At 44.4% G+C, this 20987-nt stretch overlaps 1 protein-coding gene across 4 annotated transcripts in view; it reads right to left on the minus strand.

Moving 5' to 3' along the window:
• Positions 1–20987, minus strand: part of LOC134966064 (carcinoembryonic antigen-related cell adhesion molecule 8-like) — a 295560-nt gene that overhangs the window by 39181 nt on the left and 235392 nt on the right. The window contains exons 8-9 of one of the 4 annotated variants that reach the window (XM_063942529.1): positions 10285–10393; positions 9770–10196 (exon numbers count right to left, since the gene is read on the minus strand). The exons of the other annotated variants lie outside the window; for them this stretch is intronic. Coding sequence (XP_063798599.1) covers positions 10290–10393 — 104 coding nt within the window. The 3' untranslated portion in view covers positions 9770–10196; positions 10285–10289. Of the gene's footprint in view, positions 1–9769; positions 10197–10284; positions 10394–20987 lie in introns of those variants that run through there. 4 annotated transcript variants of the gene reach the window in all.

Below are 20987 nucleotides of genomic sequence, written 5' to 3' on the forward strand. Positions count from 1 at the left end.
CCCTGACAACATCTAGCAACTTGGAGTCCTCCAAGTCCCTAGTAGGTGCAAGGCACCACAATAAGCTGGTTCAGGTGAAACACTGACACCACCTTAGGGAGAGAACTGGGGACGAGTCCGCAGCTCTGCCCTGTCCGAATGGACAAACAGATATGGGCTTTTTTGAGAAAAAACCACCAATTTGACACTCGCCTGGTCCAGGCCAGGGCCAAGAGCATGGTCACTTTTCATGTGAGATGCTTCAAATCCACAGATTTGACTGGTTTTAAACCAATGTGATTTGAGGAATCCCAGAACTACGTTGAGATCCCACAGTGCCACTGGAGGCACAAAAGGGGGTTGTATATGCAATACTCCCTTGACAAACTTCTGGACTTCAGGAACTGAAGCCAATTCTTTCTGGAAGAAAATCGACAGGGCCGAAATTTGAACCTTAATGGACCCCAATTTGAGGCCCATAGACACTCCTGTTTGCAGGAAATGCAGGAAACGACCGAGTTGAAATTACTTTGTGGGGCCTTCCTGGCCTCACACCACGCAACATATTTTCGCCACATGTGGTGATAATGTTGTGCGGTCACCTCCTTTCTGGCTTTGACCAGGGTAGGAATGACCTCTTCCGGAATGCCTTTTCCCTTAGGATCCGGCTTTCCACCGCCATGCCGACAAACGCAGCTGCGGTAAGTCTTGGAACAGACCTGGTACTTGCTGAAGCAAGTCCCTTCTTAGCGGCAGAGGCCATAAGACCTCTGTAAGCATCTCTTGAAGTTCCGGGTACCAAGTCCTTCTTGGCCAATCCGGAGCCATGAGTATAGTTCTTACTCCTCTACGTCTTATAATTCTCAGCACCTTAGGTATGAGAAGCAGAGGAGGGAACACATACACCGACTGGTACACCCACGGTGTTACCAGAACGTCCACAGCTATTGCCTGAGGGTCTCTTGACCTGGCGCAATACCTGTCCCGTTTTTTGTTCAGACGGGACGCCATCATGTCCACCTTTGGTATTTCCCAACGGTTTACAATCATGTGGAAAAAACTTCCCGATGAAGTTTCCACTCTCCCGGGTGGAGGTCGTGCCTGCTGAGGAAGTCTGCTTCCCAGTTTCCATTCCCGGGATGAAACACTGCTGACAGTGCTATCACATGATTTTCCGCCCAGCGAAAAGTCCTTGCAGTTTTTGCCATTGCCCTCCTGCTTCTTGTGTCGCCCTGTCTGTTTACGTGGGCGACTGCCGTGATGTTTTTCCCACTGGATCAATACCGGCTGACCTTGAAGCAGAGGTCTTGCTAAGCTTAGAGCATTATAAATTTACCCTTAGCTCCAGTATATTTATGTGGAGAAAAGTCTCCAGACTTGATCACACTCCCTGGAAATTTTTTCCTTGTGTGACTGCTCCCCAGCCTCTCGGGCTGGGCTCCGTGGTCACCAGCATCCAATCCTGAATGCCGAATCTGCGGCCCTCTAGAAGATGAGCACTCTATAACCACCACAGGAGAGACACCCTTGTCCTTGGATATAGGGTTATCCGCTGATGCATCTGAAGATGCGATCCGGACCATTTGTCCAGCAGATCCCACTGAAAAGTTCTTGCGTGAAATCTGCCGAATGGAATTGCTTCGTAGGAAGCCACCATTTTTACCAGGACCCTTGTGCAATGATGCACTGTTTTTAGGAGGTTCCTGACTAGCTCGGATAACTCCCTGGCTTTCTCTTCCGGGAGAAACCCCTTTTTCTGGACTGTGTCCAGAATCATCCCTAGGCACAGCAGACGTGTCGTCGGGATCAGCTGCGATTTTGGAATATTTAGAATCCACCCGTGCTGTTGTAGCAGTATCCGAGATAGTGCTACTCCGACCTCCAACTGTTCCCTGGACTATGCCCTTATCAGGAGATCGTCCAAGTAAGGGATAATTAAGACGCCTTTTCTTCGAAGAAGAATCATCATTTCGGCCATTACCTTGGTAAAGACCCGGGGTGCCGTGGACAATCCAAACGGCAGCGTCTGAAACTGATAGTGACAGTTCTGCCCCACGAACCTGAGGTACCCTTAGTGAGAAGGGCAAATTTGGGACATAGAAGGTAAGCATCCCTGATGTCCCGGGACACTATATAGTCCCCTTCTTCCTGGTTCGTTATCACTGCTCTGAGTGACTCCATCTTGATTTGAACCTTTGTAAGTGTTCAAAAATTTTTTTTAGAATAAGTCTCACCTAGCCTTCTGGCTTCAGTACCACAATATAGTGTGGAATAATACCCCTTTTCTTGTAGTAGGAGGGGTAATTTAATTATCACCTGCTGGGAATACAGCTTGTGAGTTTTTTCCCATACTGCCTCCTTGTCGGAGGGAGACCTTGGTAAAGCAGACTTCAGGAGCCTGCGAAGGGGAAACGTCTCGACATTCCAATCTGTACCCCTGGGATACTACTTGTAGGATCCAGGGGTCCTGTACGGTCTCAGCGCCATGCTGAGAACTTGTCAGAAGCGGTGGAACGCTTCTGTTCCTGGGAATGGGCTGCCTGCTGCAGTCTTCTTCCCTTTCCTCTATCCCTGGGCAGATATGATCTTATAGGGACGAAAGGACTGAGGCTGAAAAGACGGTGTCTTTTTCTGCAGAGATGTGACTTAGGGTAAAAACGGCGGATTTTCCAGCAGTTGCCGTGGCCACCAGGTCCGATGGACCGACCCCAAATAACTCCTCTTCCTTTATACGGCAATACACCTTTGTGCCGTTTGGAATCTGCATCACCTGACCACTGTCGTGTCCATAACATCTTCTGGCAGATATGGACATCGCATTTACTCTTGATGCCAGAGTGCAAATATCCCTCTGTGCATCTCGCATATATAGAAATGCATCCTTTAAATGCTCTATAGTCAATAAAATACTGTCCCTGTCAAGGGTATCAATATTTTTAGTCAGGGAATCCGACCAAGCCACCCCAGCTCTGCACATCCAGGCTGAGGCGATCGCTGGTCGCAGTATAACACCAGTATGTGTGTATATACTTTTTATGATATTTTTCCAGCCTCCTGTCAGCTGGTCCTTGAGGACGGCCCTATCTATAGACGGTACCGCCACTTGTTTTGATAAGCGTGTGAGCGCCTTATCCACCCTAAGGGGTGTTTCCCAACGCGCCCTAACTTCTGGCGGGAAAGGGTATACCGCCCATAATTTTCTATCGGGGGGAACCCACGCATCATCACACACTTTATTTAATTTATCTGATTCAGGAAAAACTACGGTAGTTTTTTCACATCCCACATAATACCCTCTTTTGTGGTACTTGTAGTATCAGAAATATGTAACACCTCCTTCATTGCCTTTAACGTGTGGCCCTAATAAGGAATACGTTTGTTTATTCACCGTCGACACTGGATTCAGTGTCCCTGTCTGTGTCTGTGTCGACCGACTAAAGTAAACGGGCGTTTTAAAACCCCTGACGGTGTTTTTGAGACGTCTGGACCGGTACTAATTGTTTGTCGGCCGTCTCATGTCGTCAACCGACCTAGCAGCGTGTTGACATTATCACGTAATTTCCTAAATAAGCCATACATTCCGGTGTCGACTCCCTAGAGAGTGACATCACCATTACAGGCAATTGCTCCGCCTCCTCACCAACATCGTCCTCATACATGTCGACACACACGTACCGACACACAGCACACACACAGGGAATGCTCTGATAGAGGACAGGACCCACTAGCCCTTTGGAGAGACAGAGGGAGAGTTTACCAGCACACACCAAAAACGCTATAATTATATAGGGACAACCTTATATAAGTGTTTTCCCTTATAGCATCTTTTTTATATATTTCTAACGCCAATTTAGTGCCCCCCCTCTCTGTTTTAACCCTGTTTCTGTAGTGCAGTGCAGGGGAGAGCCTGGGAGCCTTCCCTCCAGCCTTTCTGTGAGGGAAAATGGCGCTGTGTGCTGAGGAGATAGGCCCCGCCCCTTTTTCGGCGGCCTCGTCTCCCGCTCTTAACGGATTCTGGCAGGGGTTAAATATCTCCATATAGCCTCCGGAGGCTATATGTGAGGTATTTTTTGCCAAAATAGGTATTCATTTGCCTCCCAGGGCGCCCCCCTCCCAGCGCCCTGCACCCTCAGTGACTGCCGTGTGAAGTGTGCTGAGAGGAAAATGGCGCACAGCTGCAGTGCTGTGCGCTACCTTTAGAAGACTGAGGAGTCTTCTGCCGCCGATTCTGGACCTCTTCTTACTTCAGCATCTGCAAGGGGGCCGGCGGCAAGGCTCCGGTGACCATCCAGGCTGTACCTGTGATCGTCCCTCTGGAGCTGATGTCCAGTAGCCAAGAAGCCAATCCATCCTGCACGCAGGTGAGTTCACTTCTTCTCCCCTAAGTCCCTCGTTGCAGTGATCCTGTTGCCAGCAGGACTCACTGTAAAATAAAAAACCTAAGCTAAACTTTTCTAAGCAGCTCTTTAGGAGAGCCACCTAGATTGCACCCTTCTCGGCCGGGCACAAAAATCTAACTGGCTTGGAGGAGGGTCATAGGGGGAGGAGCCAGTGCACACCACCTGATCGGAAAGCTTTACTTTTGTGCCCTGTCTCCTGCGGAGCCGCTATTCCCCATGGTCCTTTCAGGAACCCCAGCATCCACTAGGACGATAGAGAAACTAGTAGTAATAAAAGTAACACTGAATTGAATAACAACCGTATACTGTAATTCACAAATCCCTGTTATTTCCCATAAAAAGAGGTGCATACAAATAAAGGAGCACATTTAGGGGGTAATTCCAAGTTGATCGCAGCAGGAAATTTTTTAGCAATTGGGCAAAACCATATGCACTGCAGGGGAGGCAGATATAACATGTGCAGAAAGAGTTAGATTTGGGTGTGGTGTGTTCAATCTGCAATCTAAATTGCAGTGTAAAAATAAAGCAGCCAGTATTTACCCTGCACAGAAACAAAATAACCCACCCAAATCTAACTCTCTCTGCAAATGTTATATCTGCCTCCCCTGCAGTGCACATGGTTTTGCCCAACTGCTAAAAAATTTCCTGCTGCGATCAACTTGGAATTACCCCCTTAGTACTAGAGCAGATAACCTTTAATAACCTTTCAGCGGATCATCTCACAGAAATATTATATTACTCTATACTGTAAGTAGAACTCTACAAAGTACATTATATTTTTAAAAGCTGGCGCTCTAAATTCAAACGGAGATGTACTGGGCTGCGCTGATCAGACAGAGGGGGAGATCTAGCAAAGCTTGGCGAGAGATAATGTGGAGTGACATAAAGTACCAATCAATTCACTTCCATCATTTTACAAGCAGTGCTTGAAAAAGGACAGTAGCTGATTGGTTGGTACTTCATCTCTCTCTACTTTATCTCTCTCCAAGCTTTGATAAATCTGCCATAGATATCCAGCTCCGTACATTTGGATTCTGTGTTGGAAATTTACACAGCACTAACAGCCAGGGACAAGAAATGCTTACACTGCTGTCAGGGGAGAGTTTTCTGATACTGCAGGAAACTTGCGTATGGATAGTGGGGAAGGAGGGCAAAATTCCGAGGTATGTTAGGAATGACAACTTTTAGAATGCCGATAGGCGATGGGGTAATTAATTTATTTACCCCTCACCTGCCCCCTAATCTAATCCTAACCCATCTGGTGTGGTGGCTAGGGCTAAGATAGTGGGGGTGGTGGCTACGGCTAATCACAGAGGGTGGTGACTCAACTCGGGGGGGGGGGGGCTGTCTACTGCTAACCCCCTCTAGTGTAATGTTTAACAACAACTCCACCCCCCCTGGACCCAAACCCTAACCGTCACCCTAATATTTACCTATGAGATGTCGACGGTCGGTGTTCCGTTACTGGGATTCCGAGTGGTGTCAGGATTCCGGCATCGGTCACCTGACCGCCGGCATCCAGAACACCAGGATCCTGACTGCAAAGAAAATGAGTGTTAATTATTCCTGTACTGGTGATAAATGATGCCCAGTTGGGGTCAAATGTTTCACTAAAGACTTCTTCCCCTTAATGCAGACCTCAGGTTTATTTATTTTAGAAACCTAATAAGACTAGACACCAGAATGTACTGTACAATGTAACTTTTCTCTCATTGAGCTTCTATTTGCGATGTGAATTGAGGAACAAAGTCTGTGTAAATAATGTCACACTGATACTGTCAGCAGATTCTGTAACAAGCAGGGAGCACACTCCTAATATAGTAACATCGAGCGGTATTAGAGTAAGGAATGAGGGTGATATTTAGAAATCACTTCCTCTTTTGTTTAGCACATAAGCAGAGAACAATATTTCCATCAATTCTTGTTAACAAATTCCATATACTGTAACAGCGGGATGCGTTCTGCATCCCAGCGGTCTGTATTTTGGCGGCCATGTGACCGACACCGGAATCCCAACACCACTTGGGAGACAGTCACCGGAACACTGAGCGCTGGAATATTGAAGGTGAGTATCGGGGTTAGAGTTAGGGCACAGGAGGGAAGGGTTTATATTTAGGAACTAGGAGCGTGGCTAGCCGTAGCCGCCACCCTCCATGAATTAGTATTAGCCACCACCATCCCCATGAATTATCCCTAGTTGTCACCCCACAAGGGTTAGGAGGTAGGGTAGGGGCAGGAGAGTGGTAAAATACTTACTCCTGTTTGGTGTAGGGATCCTCATTGTTGGGATGCCATGATCGGTCATGTGACAGCCGGCATCCTGAACGCCGATATTTCATACCCAACCCATAACAGCTATGGTCAAATGCTAATGACTATAATACGCTTTAGGTTTTATGAATTATTTGGGCGTGAAAACCACTAAAGGTGGATGTAACCTGATTAAACTAGACCCTAAATATGATGTTACATAGCAGCTTCCAATCATGGGCTAATTCTTTCCCACAAACATCTGGCATTCTAACATCCAGGACCAACTATGGATAGTTCGTGTCACATACCAATTTATTATGTGTACTTACTAATTACAATAGGCTAACCAGGCATGTCCAGACTGCGGCCCTCCAGCTGTTGTGAAACTACATATCCCAGCATGCCCTGACACAGTTTTGCTGTCAGAGAATACTGAAGCTGTGTCAGGGCATGCTGGGATGTGTAGTTTCTCAACAGCTGGAGGGCCGCAGTTTGGACATGCCTGGGCTAAACTCAATTAGGTCTGAGTTAATTATATAAAATTGCTTTCTGCAGCCTTATTTCCTATATGGTAATACATACCAGAATATTACTACTAGCCATCTCTTCCAGAATGTCAAGGGGACAAATTAATTTTAAGGCATTCTCCCTTATTCTAAGAAGAACAGGCTACACTCCCTCCCCTTGCCCACTTCCATATTGCATCAAGGCCCAGCTCAGTGCCACAAATCCGTTGGTATGAAGCCTACAGTTGCACTCTAGACCTCCCTACAAGGATCTCATAAATGGAAAGTCCAAAATTTTGGCAAGAATGTTACTAGATACTACGACAAACATTTTCAATTGCAAACGATGCCCACACACAATGGCCCCCAAAGACAAACAGTACTGTGGCTTTAACCAACATTCATCAGAACGCTCTCTATCAGTTCAATAGGATCCATTGACACCACTGCAGTACTTTGCAAATTACATTCATGATGTTTGAACAATTTTGGGAATGGCACTGCTCTACCCTACCTAGGCCTATATTTATGAATATTCGTGTTTGAGTCGGTTTGTGTAGTGTTTAAACTCGTTTTGTATCGGGTGCATTTTCATGCAACTTTTTGAAACTATATACGCCAAGTTACGAAGCAGTCGACTTTATGGTTTTCGTGTTTTCCGATGTCGATGCCAGTGGGGTTTTTTTTGGCACATTTACGTCCGTCATTGTCGTTTGCGTACGTGTTTTTGTTGTTTTTGCTGGTTTATTTTCTAAGTTAAACGCGGCAGGGTTTTTTTTAAACCCCGGCCGCATTTTCACTTTTAGTTTCGTTTTTCATCCCCGTTCGTGATTGGTTGTGTTTCAGGTGTAGGAGTGTCTGTGCGCAACCATATAAATACGCCCCAAACCGTCCGCACCTCGTGGGTTTAGTTAGTGGTGAGAAGGGAGGTTGTGCTGTGGAGGTAGGTGAGTTTTTGGTTTGGTGAGGAGTGTTGTTTGCGATTTCTGAGTGTAGTATTGTGTTTGAAAGTAGTCTTGTCATTCTTGTAGTCTTGTTTTTTGTGGTTTTGTCTAATTTTTTGTCCAAGTATTTTTTATTTATAGTCCCTTGTCACTGTGTGTGTGTGTGTGTGTGTGTGTGTGTGTGTGTGTGTGTGTGTGTGTGTGTGTGATTTGTGCAGTGGTAGTGGAGGAGTGTGTTTGTCATTTTTTTTTTCTGTGTTAAGTGTTTAGACACACAATTATGTGTGACTCAGAGGAGGGTGAGGTGGAGGGTGTGAGTAAGGGGGAGGAGGTCGGTCAGGTGGAGGAGGTGAGTGTGAGTGAGGTTAGTGAGGTGGAGGAGGTGGGTGATGTTGCTGCAGCAGCCTCAAGTGACAGTGATAGTGACAGTCAGAGTGCTCCGCAGCCACGCACCACTACTAAGACTGGGCGGAATGTAAAGTGTAGTTATGCAGAAAATGTGGCATTGGTTCGGGAGCTGATGAAGTATCAGCGGCAGCTATTTGTGCCTAAGTCCACCAAGGTGCCAACACGGAAGAAGACGGTGTTGTTGGCGAAAGTTGTTGCTGCTGTCAATAGTGAGGGGGTGGTCAAGCGGACGGAAGACACGTGCCGCAAACGGTACTATGACATAAAGCGACGTGTCAAGTCCAAAATGGCCAAGGAGGCGAAGTCGGCTCGAAAAACCGGTGGTGAGCAGCCCTATATTGCAAGATATCTGGAGTATGAGGCGCCCATGCGGAGTGTAATACCTCCTGAAGTAGTCTCTGCAACCCATGTCCGGGATTCAGATAGGCCCAGGAAGAATGGTGAGCATGTGTATTTGCATTAACATTCTATGACCTTTTTTTTTTTTTTAATTCAAATGTGTGTCATGTGACGTTGCATATTACTCCCATCTTCAAGTGTGTGTCAGCAAATACATTGTTTTTGGTAATGTTTTCTAGAAAAGCCAATGTAAGATCTTACTTTATTGTATGTCATGTGTTTTTTTTCAGTATATTTTCCATGTGTAGTTTGGACTTGGTGTGTCATTGAATTGTCCAGCAATAATGTTTTCCTTTTGCACATTTTTAAGTTTTTAATTTGGACTATGTTTTATATTTAGGTTATCCATGTGCAATGTTGCAAAAACAGTGGGTGTCATGTTAGAGGCTGGAGTAGTGGAAAGTGGTCTGGAAACCACTTACATGTGTAATGTCATTATTACTGAATGTAATAATTAAAAAAAAAAAAGCCACTATTTGTTTGTTCAGTTTGAGTCTGTATTTGTACCCTGACACAACACTGCAGTCTAATTTTTTTTGTTTTTTTTTTGTTTTTGGGGTTTTGTTTTTGTTTGGCTCATATAGTGGTAATGTGTGTTTGGAGTGCCACATCACAGAGCAATTTCTATATTGCATCTGTAATTTTTTTCCTTTCATTACAAAATGAAGATGTGTGTTTTTGGTTGTTAGTGTATGTATTTTTACTTGTGTCCTATGTCTGTGTCCTGTACATGTTTTCCTGTGTTGCACTTTCCATAGTGCATATGGCTATTGGACAATGTTTATTGTTTTATGTAGTAGTTTTTTGGTTTACGGTCCTTATGTTTTTTTTAAAATAAAAAACAATCATTTTTTCAAGAATTAATGTTTATAAGCATAATGGGTGGATGTATCAACAATAGCATGAATACATGATTTTTATTTTGGTTTTACAGTGTTGGAAAAAAGCAGTACTGGTCGTCCTACAGTAACTCCCATGACATCTGATGATGATGACGCTGCGGAAGCAGGTAAAGTGTCCATTGTAGTATAGGGTATGTTTGTAAAGGAATGGCCATAACAAAATTTAACTTTCAATACTAGGTCCATCAAAAGAAGTCTGGAGCAGCAGAAGTCGGACTTCTCTAACACACCACCAAAAAAAACATGTCGCACCAAAGAAAGCAAGGTCTGTTGTCCAGGGCCAACCACAGCAGGCTACCCCGCCACGAAGATTATCGACAGTATGTTCGGTCCCTCCACTCCAAATTTTGGACACACCTCCAAGACGTGAACCACACTCCCCTCATCTTGATTGTGAGTATCAAACTGAAATAAATGTAATAAATTTCAGATCGTAATAAAACTTTTACTTAAACGCATTAAGTCAAAACACATCAAAATATGATATACTTACCGAAGTCAGTAAAACATGAAATGGAATCCTAGCAAAATGGCCTTGTCCACATCCTGCAAAGATATGTATGTCCACTTCAGCCATACAGTAGCACATTGTGTGTAAGATGCTGCAACAGAAACTCATGTTTAATTTTGGAAAATAGTAAGGTTGTTTAACAATTTTTCACATGTGTGTTTGACCTAACATTGCCAAATACATATAAAAACATTACTATGTTTGTTTTTGAAAAGCTATAAGGTAACACATTATGGATTACAAAGTGTTTTTATGGTGGAGTATGTCTGATCTACAATAAAACTAATGTGTTTGCTTTCACAATGAAGTAACCAGACACATTTGCCACAAACAGGCATATGCATGTATTTAAGTTATGAGTGATGGGGGGCGTGGCCTGGCCGGAAAAGGGAATAGCTGCACTTCCAGTGAGCTCCTGAACAGCTACCCTTTTTATACCCTCTTTTACCCACTTTCCCCTCTGAAAACACGCTCTGCCAGGCATCCTCATCACCTGCCACCGCCGGCGATTCAGCGCGGGGTGAACTGCGACGCCGGGAGACGCTATTAAGGGTCTCTCCGGATTGCGGCCTTCCCTACCAGAAAAGCCGGGGACTCGAGTACCCGCTCCGGCCCGCCGGCTGAGCTCCAGGGCGGGAATCGCGGGAGAACGGAGCCGCGGACGCCAGCTCGGAATAGAGCCTATCAGACATACTGCCTGCCCTCTCTCCTGGCCTGATGACCTGCACAGACAGAAGCCTTATTACCACCTTGCTGGCACATCACATGAGGTGAGAGACAAGACAGGCTCTGCTGCACTCAGGCTGTGTATAGCTGCGGCGGCCATTTTCTCCCCAGCACATTACATTACAGCCTAATCTAGGAACACTTTGCTGGACTGTTAGCTTTACTCATTCCTGCTGGATCCTCTCCCTAACCTCTTGCCTTGCTACCTACATTACTGGGGCTTATTTCTACATGTTGCTGGAAGTCATAAGCTATTCTTCAGTATATTATCTGGGTGCTCCCTCTGCTGTTCCCCAATACTCCCGGTCTGTAGCTACATGTGAAGCCTGTCATCTTTCACATTAACCCCCCCTGGTTCCTGTGATTTGCATTACCATAGTTTTTACATTACCCACAATTTGCCTCAGAAGTTCTCTGTATTGGATGAAGACCTTGGCAGCGCTGCTGGTCAGGCTATTACTGTGTTCTTCTGCATTATTCGTATATCTACATATGCTTCTAAAGGCCCTCTCACAGGAATATCTACTCAGGTACTCTGCAATGTGATTTTATCTACGCAATGAGCTGATAGCCTCGCTCACCGGCCTCATCTTACTTACTCCAGTAGAGACATTTCCACTTGTCACTGTTACTGCCAATCTGGGTTTTTCTTTTTTTTTTTTTTTTTCTGAATATATTATTGTCCTGGTGGCTGCTTATATGGAAAAATATCTTACGCCTCCTGCCTCCGCACAACCTCTTCAACCACGCCAGGAAAAGAGAAGGGCAGACCCCAACATGTCTTCGGACTCTGCTATCGTTGCATTATCTCCTGCCGCCAAAAAATCGGTAGCCCCTCAGGACTCGTATGTTACATATAATGATGTGGTAGATGCTATTAAGGCGACCATGGGGCCGCTACTCTCACAAGCAGTTTCAGATATAACTTCTCAACTGCAACACCTTACCCACCGGGTTGCTGAAACGGAACATAGGGTCGGTACCCTGTTTCAAGACGTCTCGCATCTCACACAAGTGGTTCCCAAATTGGAAAAGGACACCTACTATCTTTGGAACAAGGTAGATGACCTTGAAAATCGGTCCAGGAGAAATAACATTCGACTAGTGGGGCTCCCGGAAGCAGTTAAGGGCCCGGCTCTAGCTCATTTTGTTCGTAACACTCTCCCAACCCTCTTAGGAATCGAATCTGAATGTCGTGATCTCATCATTGAACGAGTTCACAGAGTGGGTCAACATTCCGCAGCTACGTCTACCCGCCCTCGAGTTGTCCTGTTTCGATGTCTTAATTACTTACATAAACAGTTGCTCTGGTCAGCGTCCCGCAACAAAAAATTTATTCCCTGGGAGTCATCGAAGTTATACCTTTTTCAAGATTTCTCAGTGGAATTATCTCGAGCCCGTAAGGCCTTTTCCCCAGTGTGCTCCCGCTTAGTGGCAGACCAACGTAAATTTGCCCTGATCTACCCAGCCAAGCTGAGACTGTTTGATGGTTCTTCTTACAAGGATTTCAACACTCCCGCTGATGCAGAGGCTTTCTTGGCGGAAGAGAGTCGTTCTACGCCCCAAGGGGATATTGCAGATACTCCTCCGGTTACTCGCTGACCTCCTCTCAGTTCATGTGGACACTGCTTTGTTCTAATACGTTGTTTTTCTTTGTTTCTTTTTTTCCATTGAAAAATGCATCCCTTCGTTAAAAAGTCACTACGAATTGTTATGCAAATATGCCTTATTTTCTAATATTACAGGTATACTACTGATATGTTTTCTGCCTGAGTTTGAGGCCTAGTTACTTATTTTTCACATTGATTCAGTTTTTAGAGGCTTATCTCGCCCATTGTGTTTTGCTATTAGATTCATCAAACACTTGCCATGATTATAATGGCACTGGTTTTGACGTTGCAGATTTATGTTTGTCCTCATTCCATGTCATCCCGTGTTTGTGTTTGTCTCTTCCCTTTTGTCTCCTCTCCCACCCCCCATTCCATTTTTTGTTCATCTGACAGGTCAAGTGGGGATGTTCGTAACCGGTTCCTGCATTACTCACCTATCACTTAAATGTCTGTACGCTTAGGCACGTGGAATGTCGGAGGAATTAACTCCCCGGCTAAAAGACGCAAGATTCTTACCTATATTTCCAAACTGAAGGTAGATATCATATGTATCCAAGAAACACATTTGACTCACACTGAATCCCTGAAACTGCAAACACTAGGTTGGAAATTGTTAGTTGCTGCACCTTGTCAAAGTCAGAAAAATGTCTTAGTGCACACTGCCATATTTGCACCGCACACTGGTCCGTGCTGCGCATGCGTACGCTCTCCCGTGGAAGCGCATACCCGCAATAGCGTGCACTCGCACGCGCAGTATGCGCATTTACGGTAGAGTTTATGTGATCGTAGCGTGCGACTCATTCGTTACAAAAGTTCACAATTAATGTAGTTTATAGATCATGTTCCCCTCAATAGTTTCTGTAAGTTTGGTTTAGATAGAATGTCCCTGAGCGGAGGAATCCCTCTTTGTATTGCACGAAGGGTCTAACAGGAGTCATACAGCAGTGTTTGATACCCATCGGAAGAGTATTTAATTAGCAATATTCCGGTGTTGGTTTGGAGCGTATTAATCGCTCGTGCGAATAGTTATGGACATAAGAAGTTTATGTCCATTTCTATGATTTGCACATACTCAGGTATGCGGCGGGAAACCCAGTTCCCCACCCACCTGAGCTGTTGGAAATCAGCACAGCCCACCTGTATGAATCAACCTATGACCTTTGGTTACAGTACAGGGCCGAATTCCTGTGTCCAATAAACTGTAGGATTGTAGGGACTAGGAGATTGCATTGTGTGTGGGGCATAAATAGGCAGACCGACCACATCCAGCTCTCACTCTCTCATCAACGGTTATCTGCTGATAATCGGGAGCTGGATATCGAGGCGCAGGCGATCATACCCTTTGTGCGTAAGTTCTCTCCGTAATCATTGTCTTTCTGTGAGCCAATATCTCTCTTTCTCTCTCTATCTCTCCTCTCCTCTTTTTCTCTTAAATACTTCGTAGTATTATTGTATTGTATTGTGTTAGACCAGGATAGCATTGTAGTTTATCCCTTAGTTAGGTGTTTGGTTAGGAAGTCTTTGTTATATTGTAGTGTATCATTTGTACTGTGTTACTCTTTTACAAGTATACTAGATATAATACAGATTATAGGCTTTGGAACCCTAAACCAGTATCAGTGTATTTACTATAGTGTTAAGTGTTCACTTGAGCGTCGGTGACGCTCAGCTTTGTAGATAGTCAGGTTACACAAGGTTGCATTTACACCCTGTACTCACATTAAGGTATTCTGTGTGTTTCATCGGTATAAGGTTTAATATCAAGGTATAGTGTTGTGAGCGTCTGCACCGCTAGTGACCTCCTCGTGGTCTCTAGCGTATGCTACGTTACAGCGAATCTTTCCCCTAGACATAACCAATAACGTGTCCTGTGATCACTGGGCCGTGAGCGAACGTGACGCTTGAGCGTCTCGCCTACGGCTGAGCGATCGTTACGCAAATAGCGTATCATTACGGTATTTCTTAAGTAAGCAGCGTACAGTGTTCTTAGCTTCATAAGGGTTATTTATACGACAAAGGAATTTAGCATTGTCAATTGCGGGCTCGTCCTATACTTCTCATATCTGCACTAGGTAGATCAGCAGACATTATCCCTCCAGCAAAGGGTGGGAGGTTGTCTCACAGTGCTGACGGTCTCACAGTGCTGACGGGATAAGCGTCTGCTTCGCTTGGGTAAAGAGTGCTGAAGGAACCCGGTAACCGGAAGTAAGAACAAAACGCTTGTGTCTTTTTAAAACTGTTTTATTTCTCTTCTGTCTTGCGTATACACGCACGCATATATATCTGCATTTCTGTTTCATTTTTCGTATATCACTATTCCTGTTTGCCAAATTTTTATAGTTGATAGAAAGGGCTAAAAGGAGATTTGCTGTTATTTAATAGTAGAGGTGATAGTTAAAGTATAGAAGAACACACGGGTTGTCTAGAAAACAAGGCAGTCAGTGTGGATTGCGGTAGATGATCAGGGATCATCTACATTGATAAATAAATATATTGTGTTACGGTGGATCCTTTGCATTGCGTACACGTGTCGCTAACAAAGACTAGCGTACGCAATCCAAAAGGCAGACGCACGCAGCGTTCATTACGCAACGTAGCGTCTGGTTACGCCCACGTAGCCCAAGTCACGAAAAGTTGAATTAGCGCAAAGCGATAATTAGCGCAAAGCGATAAGTAACGCACAGCGGTAGATAACGCGACGCGGTAAATAACGCAAATCTATTTTTGGAAAATCTGAAATTTAGTTTAACAGATCCTGCTCCTAATTGGTAACACTCTTGGCCTGAAGACAATTTCTGCGCAGAAATAGATATAGAAACAAAAGTGTACATGTGTTGAGTGAGTGTGTTTTGTATACAAAAGTTTATACAATTTTAAAGGTGGAACCAAAAGGAAAGTCGGGTACTCGTTAAGGAACATACGTGTAAGTGACATATACGGTGGCCAGGGAGGCATCCCTGGTTAAAATAATATTTGAGCATTAGAGTATAGCGGACCATAAGGTATCAAGACCAGGAGGTCATAAGGTAAACAGACCAGGAGGTCATAAGGTAACAAGACCAGGAGGTCATAAGGTAAACAGACCAGGAGGTCGTAAGGTAACAGGTAAATAGACAAAAAGGTCCGCTATAAAAGTCCAGTGGCACAACGCCTGGGGTGTTGGTGCAGAACCCATATAGGCCATACAAGCTCTGGTTGAAGGAATCGCAGCCGAAAACATCGATTCCATTGATCTTTCAGTACATGACAAGTAGTGCTCGTATACTGAACGATTGGACCGCACGTTATTGTGTGCAGTAGTTAGTAATCTGACCTAATACCATTAGAGTAAAGTGGTCACAAACGCTATCTGTACATTCTGACGTGATTTGTGTAATTTTTTATTTTTGGAAGGGAAGTTCGCTGGTCACTCAGGAACTATCTAACAACCCCAACTTTACTGGAAAGAGTAAGTGTCCTGCGGGTAACCCTCATATGTTCCAGTAAACTAAAGGTTCACAGGGGCCCTGGGTTGGGTACCACAGCTCTGGTTTACAGTGATTGCGGCACAGGCCAACGTGGGCGAGAAGTAAGTGGGGTACTTGATAAACCACCACCGCCGGCCTGCCCAAGGACATCTTGGTTTGTTTGTAAGGGTTCGCTGAAAACCTTGAGATAAAAGATCCAAGGAGGAATAAGCAACGCCTACAGATTATGGGGGCCATTTGTTCCGGTAGGGGGCGATCAACCCAGGTTCAGGTTGATTCGGAGGACCGACCAATTGGGTCGGCAAGATACATTATGTGTGAAAAATACGGTAGTCACACAGAGGTTTTATGTGATGAATGGCAAAGAATGACTGTACAAGACAGGGACAAGTTCCCAAGAATAGGTAGCTTCAGTCCAGAGGTGTTACAAAATTTAAGGAGGAGGATAAGTCTCGTTGAACTAACGAAGAGACAAAATAAACATTATGAATATTTACAGTTATGGCAACAGGAAAGTGAATTACAAAGAGAGTCTATTGACTTTTCTGACTCTTATCTTGAGAGGAGAGACATGGCATCGGGAGAGGAGTTGATTGCGGAGAGAAAAGCACAAGGGTGGAACAATAAAAACGCTCTTAGCAACTGTAATATAGATTATAAGAATAAGTGTAATAAATGTAACAATGATTATTGTAATACTGTTGAATGTACAACTATTAACCCATGCAAGTCGCACCCCATGTTAAACTTTCCTCAGGAATACAAACAAGAAAGTGAGCCCAGAACGATGTCGGCACCTCTTCCAGAAGCCATCCTACAAGACATCCAGGTGGACGCGACCAAATTGGTAAAGGCAATAATCAAACCCCCTAACGGAGGGTCAGGTGAGGTCGTGTCCACAGGTACGTACAATGTTTTATATCACGCACAAACAAATGTACCCCATATTGTAAGACCAAAACAAGGTGATGTGATTGAGTTTAGTCCTGTCAGGGTGATCACAGTCCCCAATGGGAAGACTGATGATCAGGGAACCATTCCCGTCAAGGACAGTGCAATGCGCCATCCCTGGTCCCGGACAGAATTGAGATCAATCATGTCTGATTACCCAGATCCTAGGAAAGATCTAACTGTATGATCAAAGATTCACAGAAGGCATACCAACCCCCTAGACATGAAAATGAGCAAAAGTTATGACACACCAAATTACAAGCAGGGATCATATAGGAAGAATTTTGGGCCACACCCATAATATATAGTCAGGAAAGGTGATCATTAGGACTGATGGTAAGCCTGAGGTAACGGTTAATAAATTGGGAGGTCATTCCCTGAAGACACAGGAATGACCAGGTGAAACGTTGTAAATGTATTTGTGGAAAATGTTTTTCTCTTTTCTCACTCTCTATCCCCATCTCTGACGATTATTGGTAAGAATTCAAACATTGCATATTCGCTTGGTCCTTGCAGAAGTCTACCAAACCCCAGCATGACCTACCCACCACAATGTATTCTGGCCAGATACAGACAGTGGAATAATGCAAGTGCTGGTGGGGAGGGACTGCTCAAGGAAACCATTAGACACGTAGATACGACAGCCTAATAAGTCTGACAATGTTTTTCTAATGCTAACAATGTTTTCTTAATGTTGACAATGTTTAAAAATGTTTTGTTTCTCTTTTCTCATTGGTGGTTATTGTCGAGTTATGTAATGTATATATGCACATGAATTGTTCTCTATCTCTTTTGTTTTTTTTTGTTGTCTCTCTCTTCCCACTCATGTTTCCATGGTTTAAAGATGGTATGTCATCCCTCAGTTGGACCAATGGTAATGCCAGATTTTTTCTCCTTACAGAAAGATCGCCGGTTAGGAAGGAATATTGCATCACCAGAATGTTCGTTTGGAAGACTGAGAGACAACACCTTTGAGAGGACAGCAGAACAAGAAGAACAACAAGACGAGAGAACTTATTATCGTAACGAGTTCTCTCCCCCTCAAACTGATTTTCTTATACCCCATTTACAAATTTCTTCTTTTCTCCTCCTGTAAGATGGACTTGCCCCAAGAGACTGTGATATGGATTTTTCCCGTTAACCATGATGTTGACCAGAGCAGTCTGTTTCGGTGAGAGTACCAGTGAGGTCGAGAAAGGATCCAGAAAGGTCCTGATGACTGAGACGGAGGTGTAAATTTCCAATAGCAACCCAATCACCAAGCAAAGGCGAGTACCGGGCACGATCTAACAACCATGTTATCTGTAAACTTTTTCTTTGAAGGAATGTTAGTTCAAAAAGAAAGTTGTATCTGTAGGCTCTGTAACAAAGAAATGCCAATCTAGTTTTAATATCCATATGGACCGGCATCCATTGAGTGACTATCACTCCTTAGTGGGTAACGTATTAAACAAGACCCATTGTTGGGTATGCTCTCAAGTACCTCAGGGACACAGCAAATCAGGGCTAGTACCATTTCCTTTAACGTTAGGGGAGGTACTTGAGCTAAGTGGTGGGAGACCGGTGGACCGGAGGTTTAACATCTCCAGCCCTCCTAGTTTGAAGCTCCACCAATACCATGTGGATAGGTCCCTCATATGTTTTAACATCTCCAATCCCAGAAAACCGGGAAATTGGGAAGTGTCATGGAGCAACCTTACCATGACCTTTTCACACAGAGCAGATAGAATGCCTACAGATACAGAGCTCGTACGCCACATAGCCAGTAGAGGAAAATCTTTCCGGTATCGATATACCTTAGGAAATAGGATTACTAAAGTTGGAGAGGTATCACCAGGATACTGTGCACATATCGTACAAACTGATACGTGCATTAGACAGATGGAAGAATTAGGGTCAGGAGATTTCACCTGGAAGGTTTGTAACATGGTCATGTCCTTCTCCGTCCCTTATGTTCTCCCCGATGATGCATATTTCATATGCGGGAGAAAGGCGTACAAGTGGCTTGCCCCAAACTCTGAAGGATTGTGTTATATTGGAAAAGTATTGCCTGAAGTAATGACTGTTACACATGACAAAATGAAGGACATACACTGTGGTGCCCAAACTCCTTATACTCACACTCACTACGAGCACCTTGTTAAAAGACAACTGTCAGAAAGGTTAGAGCATCCGGCCTCTGATCTTATCCATGAATCCACCGGGATTCAGGTTCTGGTAGCGTTAGATTTCACTCGCACCGCTCGAGGTGTGATGAATTATAGATACATTTCCGCACTCGCCAATTTGTTAGATAATATCACTGAAATGTATGATGACACGTTTAGATACACTGGAAGAGAACTCCAAGCTTACAAAACAGAACTAGTTCAGCATAGGATGGTTCTTAATTATCTTACAGCAGTAACAGGCGGATATTGTGTTACATTGGCAACACAGTACGGCATAAAGTGTTGCACGTATATCACAAATAGCACCGAGGATCCGGTAGAGGTCATAGACCAAAAGATGGATGATATTCTCCAATTGAAGTGGGAATTTCGTCGAAAACACAATCTCACCCTTGCTGCTGTAGGTAATGAGCTGACTGGTTGGGTGTCATGGTTGAACCCGCGAAATTGGTTCTCCGGTTTGGGAGAGTGGGCTCAAGGAGTCATAATGGATGTTGGAAAGTTTCTCCTGTGTATCTTAGGTGTTGTTATATCTATTGGATTGATATTTAGATGCGGGCAGGCTTTGATGAGGTGCAAGCAAAGTACGAAAGTGATGAGCTTAAGGAGTGAGGAAACTGTAATTAACCTGGATTTGATTTATGACCCAATGCTAGAAACCATGACGTAATGATGTAATGAGTATACGGTCCGTCTTTCACCCATTTCTATGTTTTCCTCCGAGGTACAAAGACCCACGTAGACGAAGGATTTGATGAGCCAAGGGGCCGACAACGGAAAGATGGAAAGAAGAAGAGCAGACGACCTGATAAACAAGATTTTGATGGACAATGCCATGGGTACCCCAGTTTCCCTAGGAACTTTAAAACCACGCTAGCCCAACATTTTTTGTAAATCCATGGACGTTGTATGCTTTACTCACGATTTATGAGCAAAAGCACAAAGAAGACGACTCCAATCAACCGACACCAATCAAGACCTCAATCGACGAACGTACATTAACCTGACATAGAATATCATTGCATTTTTCGTAAGTGTTCTTTATCTTCATCTCTGCAACCCTCAGGTAATAACACACATAGTCGATAGGGAATACAGGCACAGATAGCAGCAACCACATACCCCCCCAATTCATGTATCATCAACTAAAATGTGCATCCCCATTGTGTTACAACCACAGCCGAAATGAGCTCGGTAGAGTTTGACAGCCCATCCACAGACCTGTACCACAGGATAAGAAGGAATTCAAATGTATACTTCGCAATACCTCGAAGCTTGATTTACCACACGTACGGCACGATGATACATGACCCTCCAAACATGGACTCATACACACATGCTTCTACTTTCTCACTAGGTCATACCCTTTTCACACCTACTCCTTTCTTCTTCCTTTCCCCACCATAGAAATCAATTAACCCCTGACTTACATTTTTCTCCTTAAATATTTTGTGGCAGTTATTATTGACTGCCAAAGGGTGGACTGTCAAAGTCAGAAAAATGTCTTAGTGCACACTGCCATATTTGCACCGCACACTGGTCCGTGCTGCGCATGCGTACGCTCTCCCGTGGAAGCGCATACCCGCAATAGCGTGCACTCGCACGCGCAGTATGCGCATTTACGGTAGAGTTTATGTGATCGTAGCGTGCGACTCATTCGTTACAAAAGTTCACAATTAATGTAGTTTATAGATCATGTTCCCCTCAATAGTTTCTGTAAGTTTGGTTTAGATAGAATGTCCCTGAGCGGAGGAATCCCT

Source organism: Pseudophryne corroboree, chromosome 10 (genome assembly GCF_028390025.1).
Source record: "Pseudophryne corroboree isolate aPseCor3 chromosome 10, aPseCor3.hap2, whole genome shotgun sequence".
Classification (NCBI taxonomy): Eukaryota; Metazoa; Chordata; class Amphibia; order Anura; family Myobatrachidae; genus Pseudophryne; species Pseudophryne corroboree.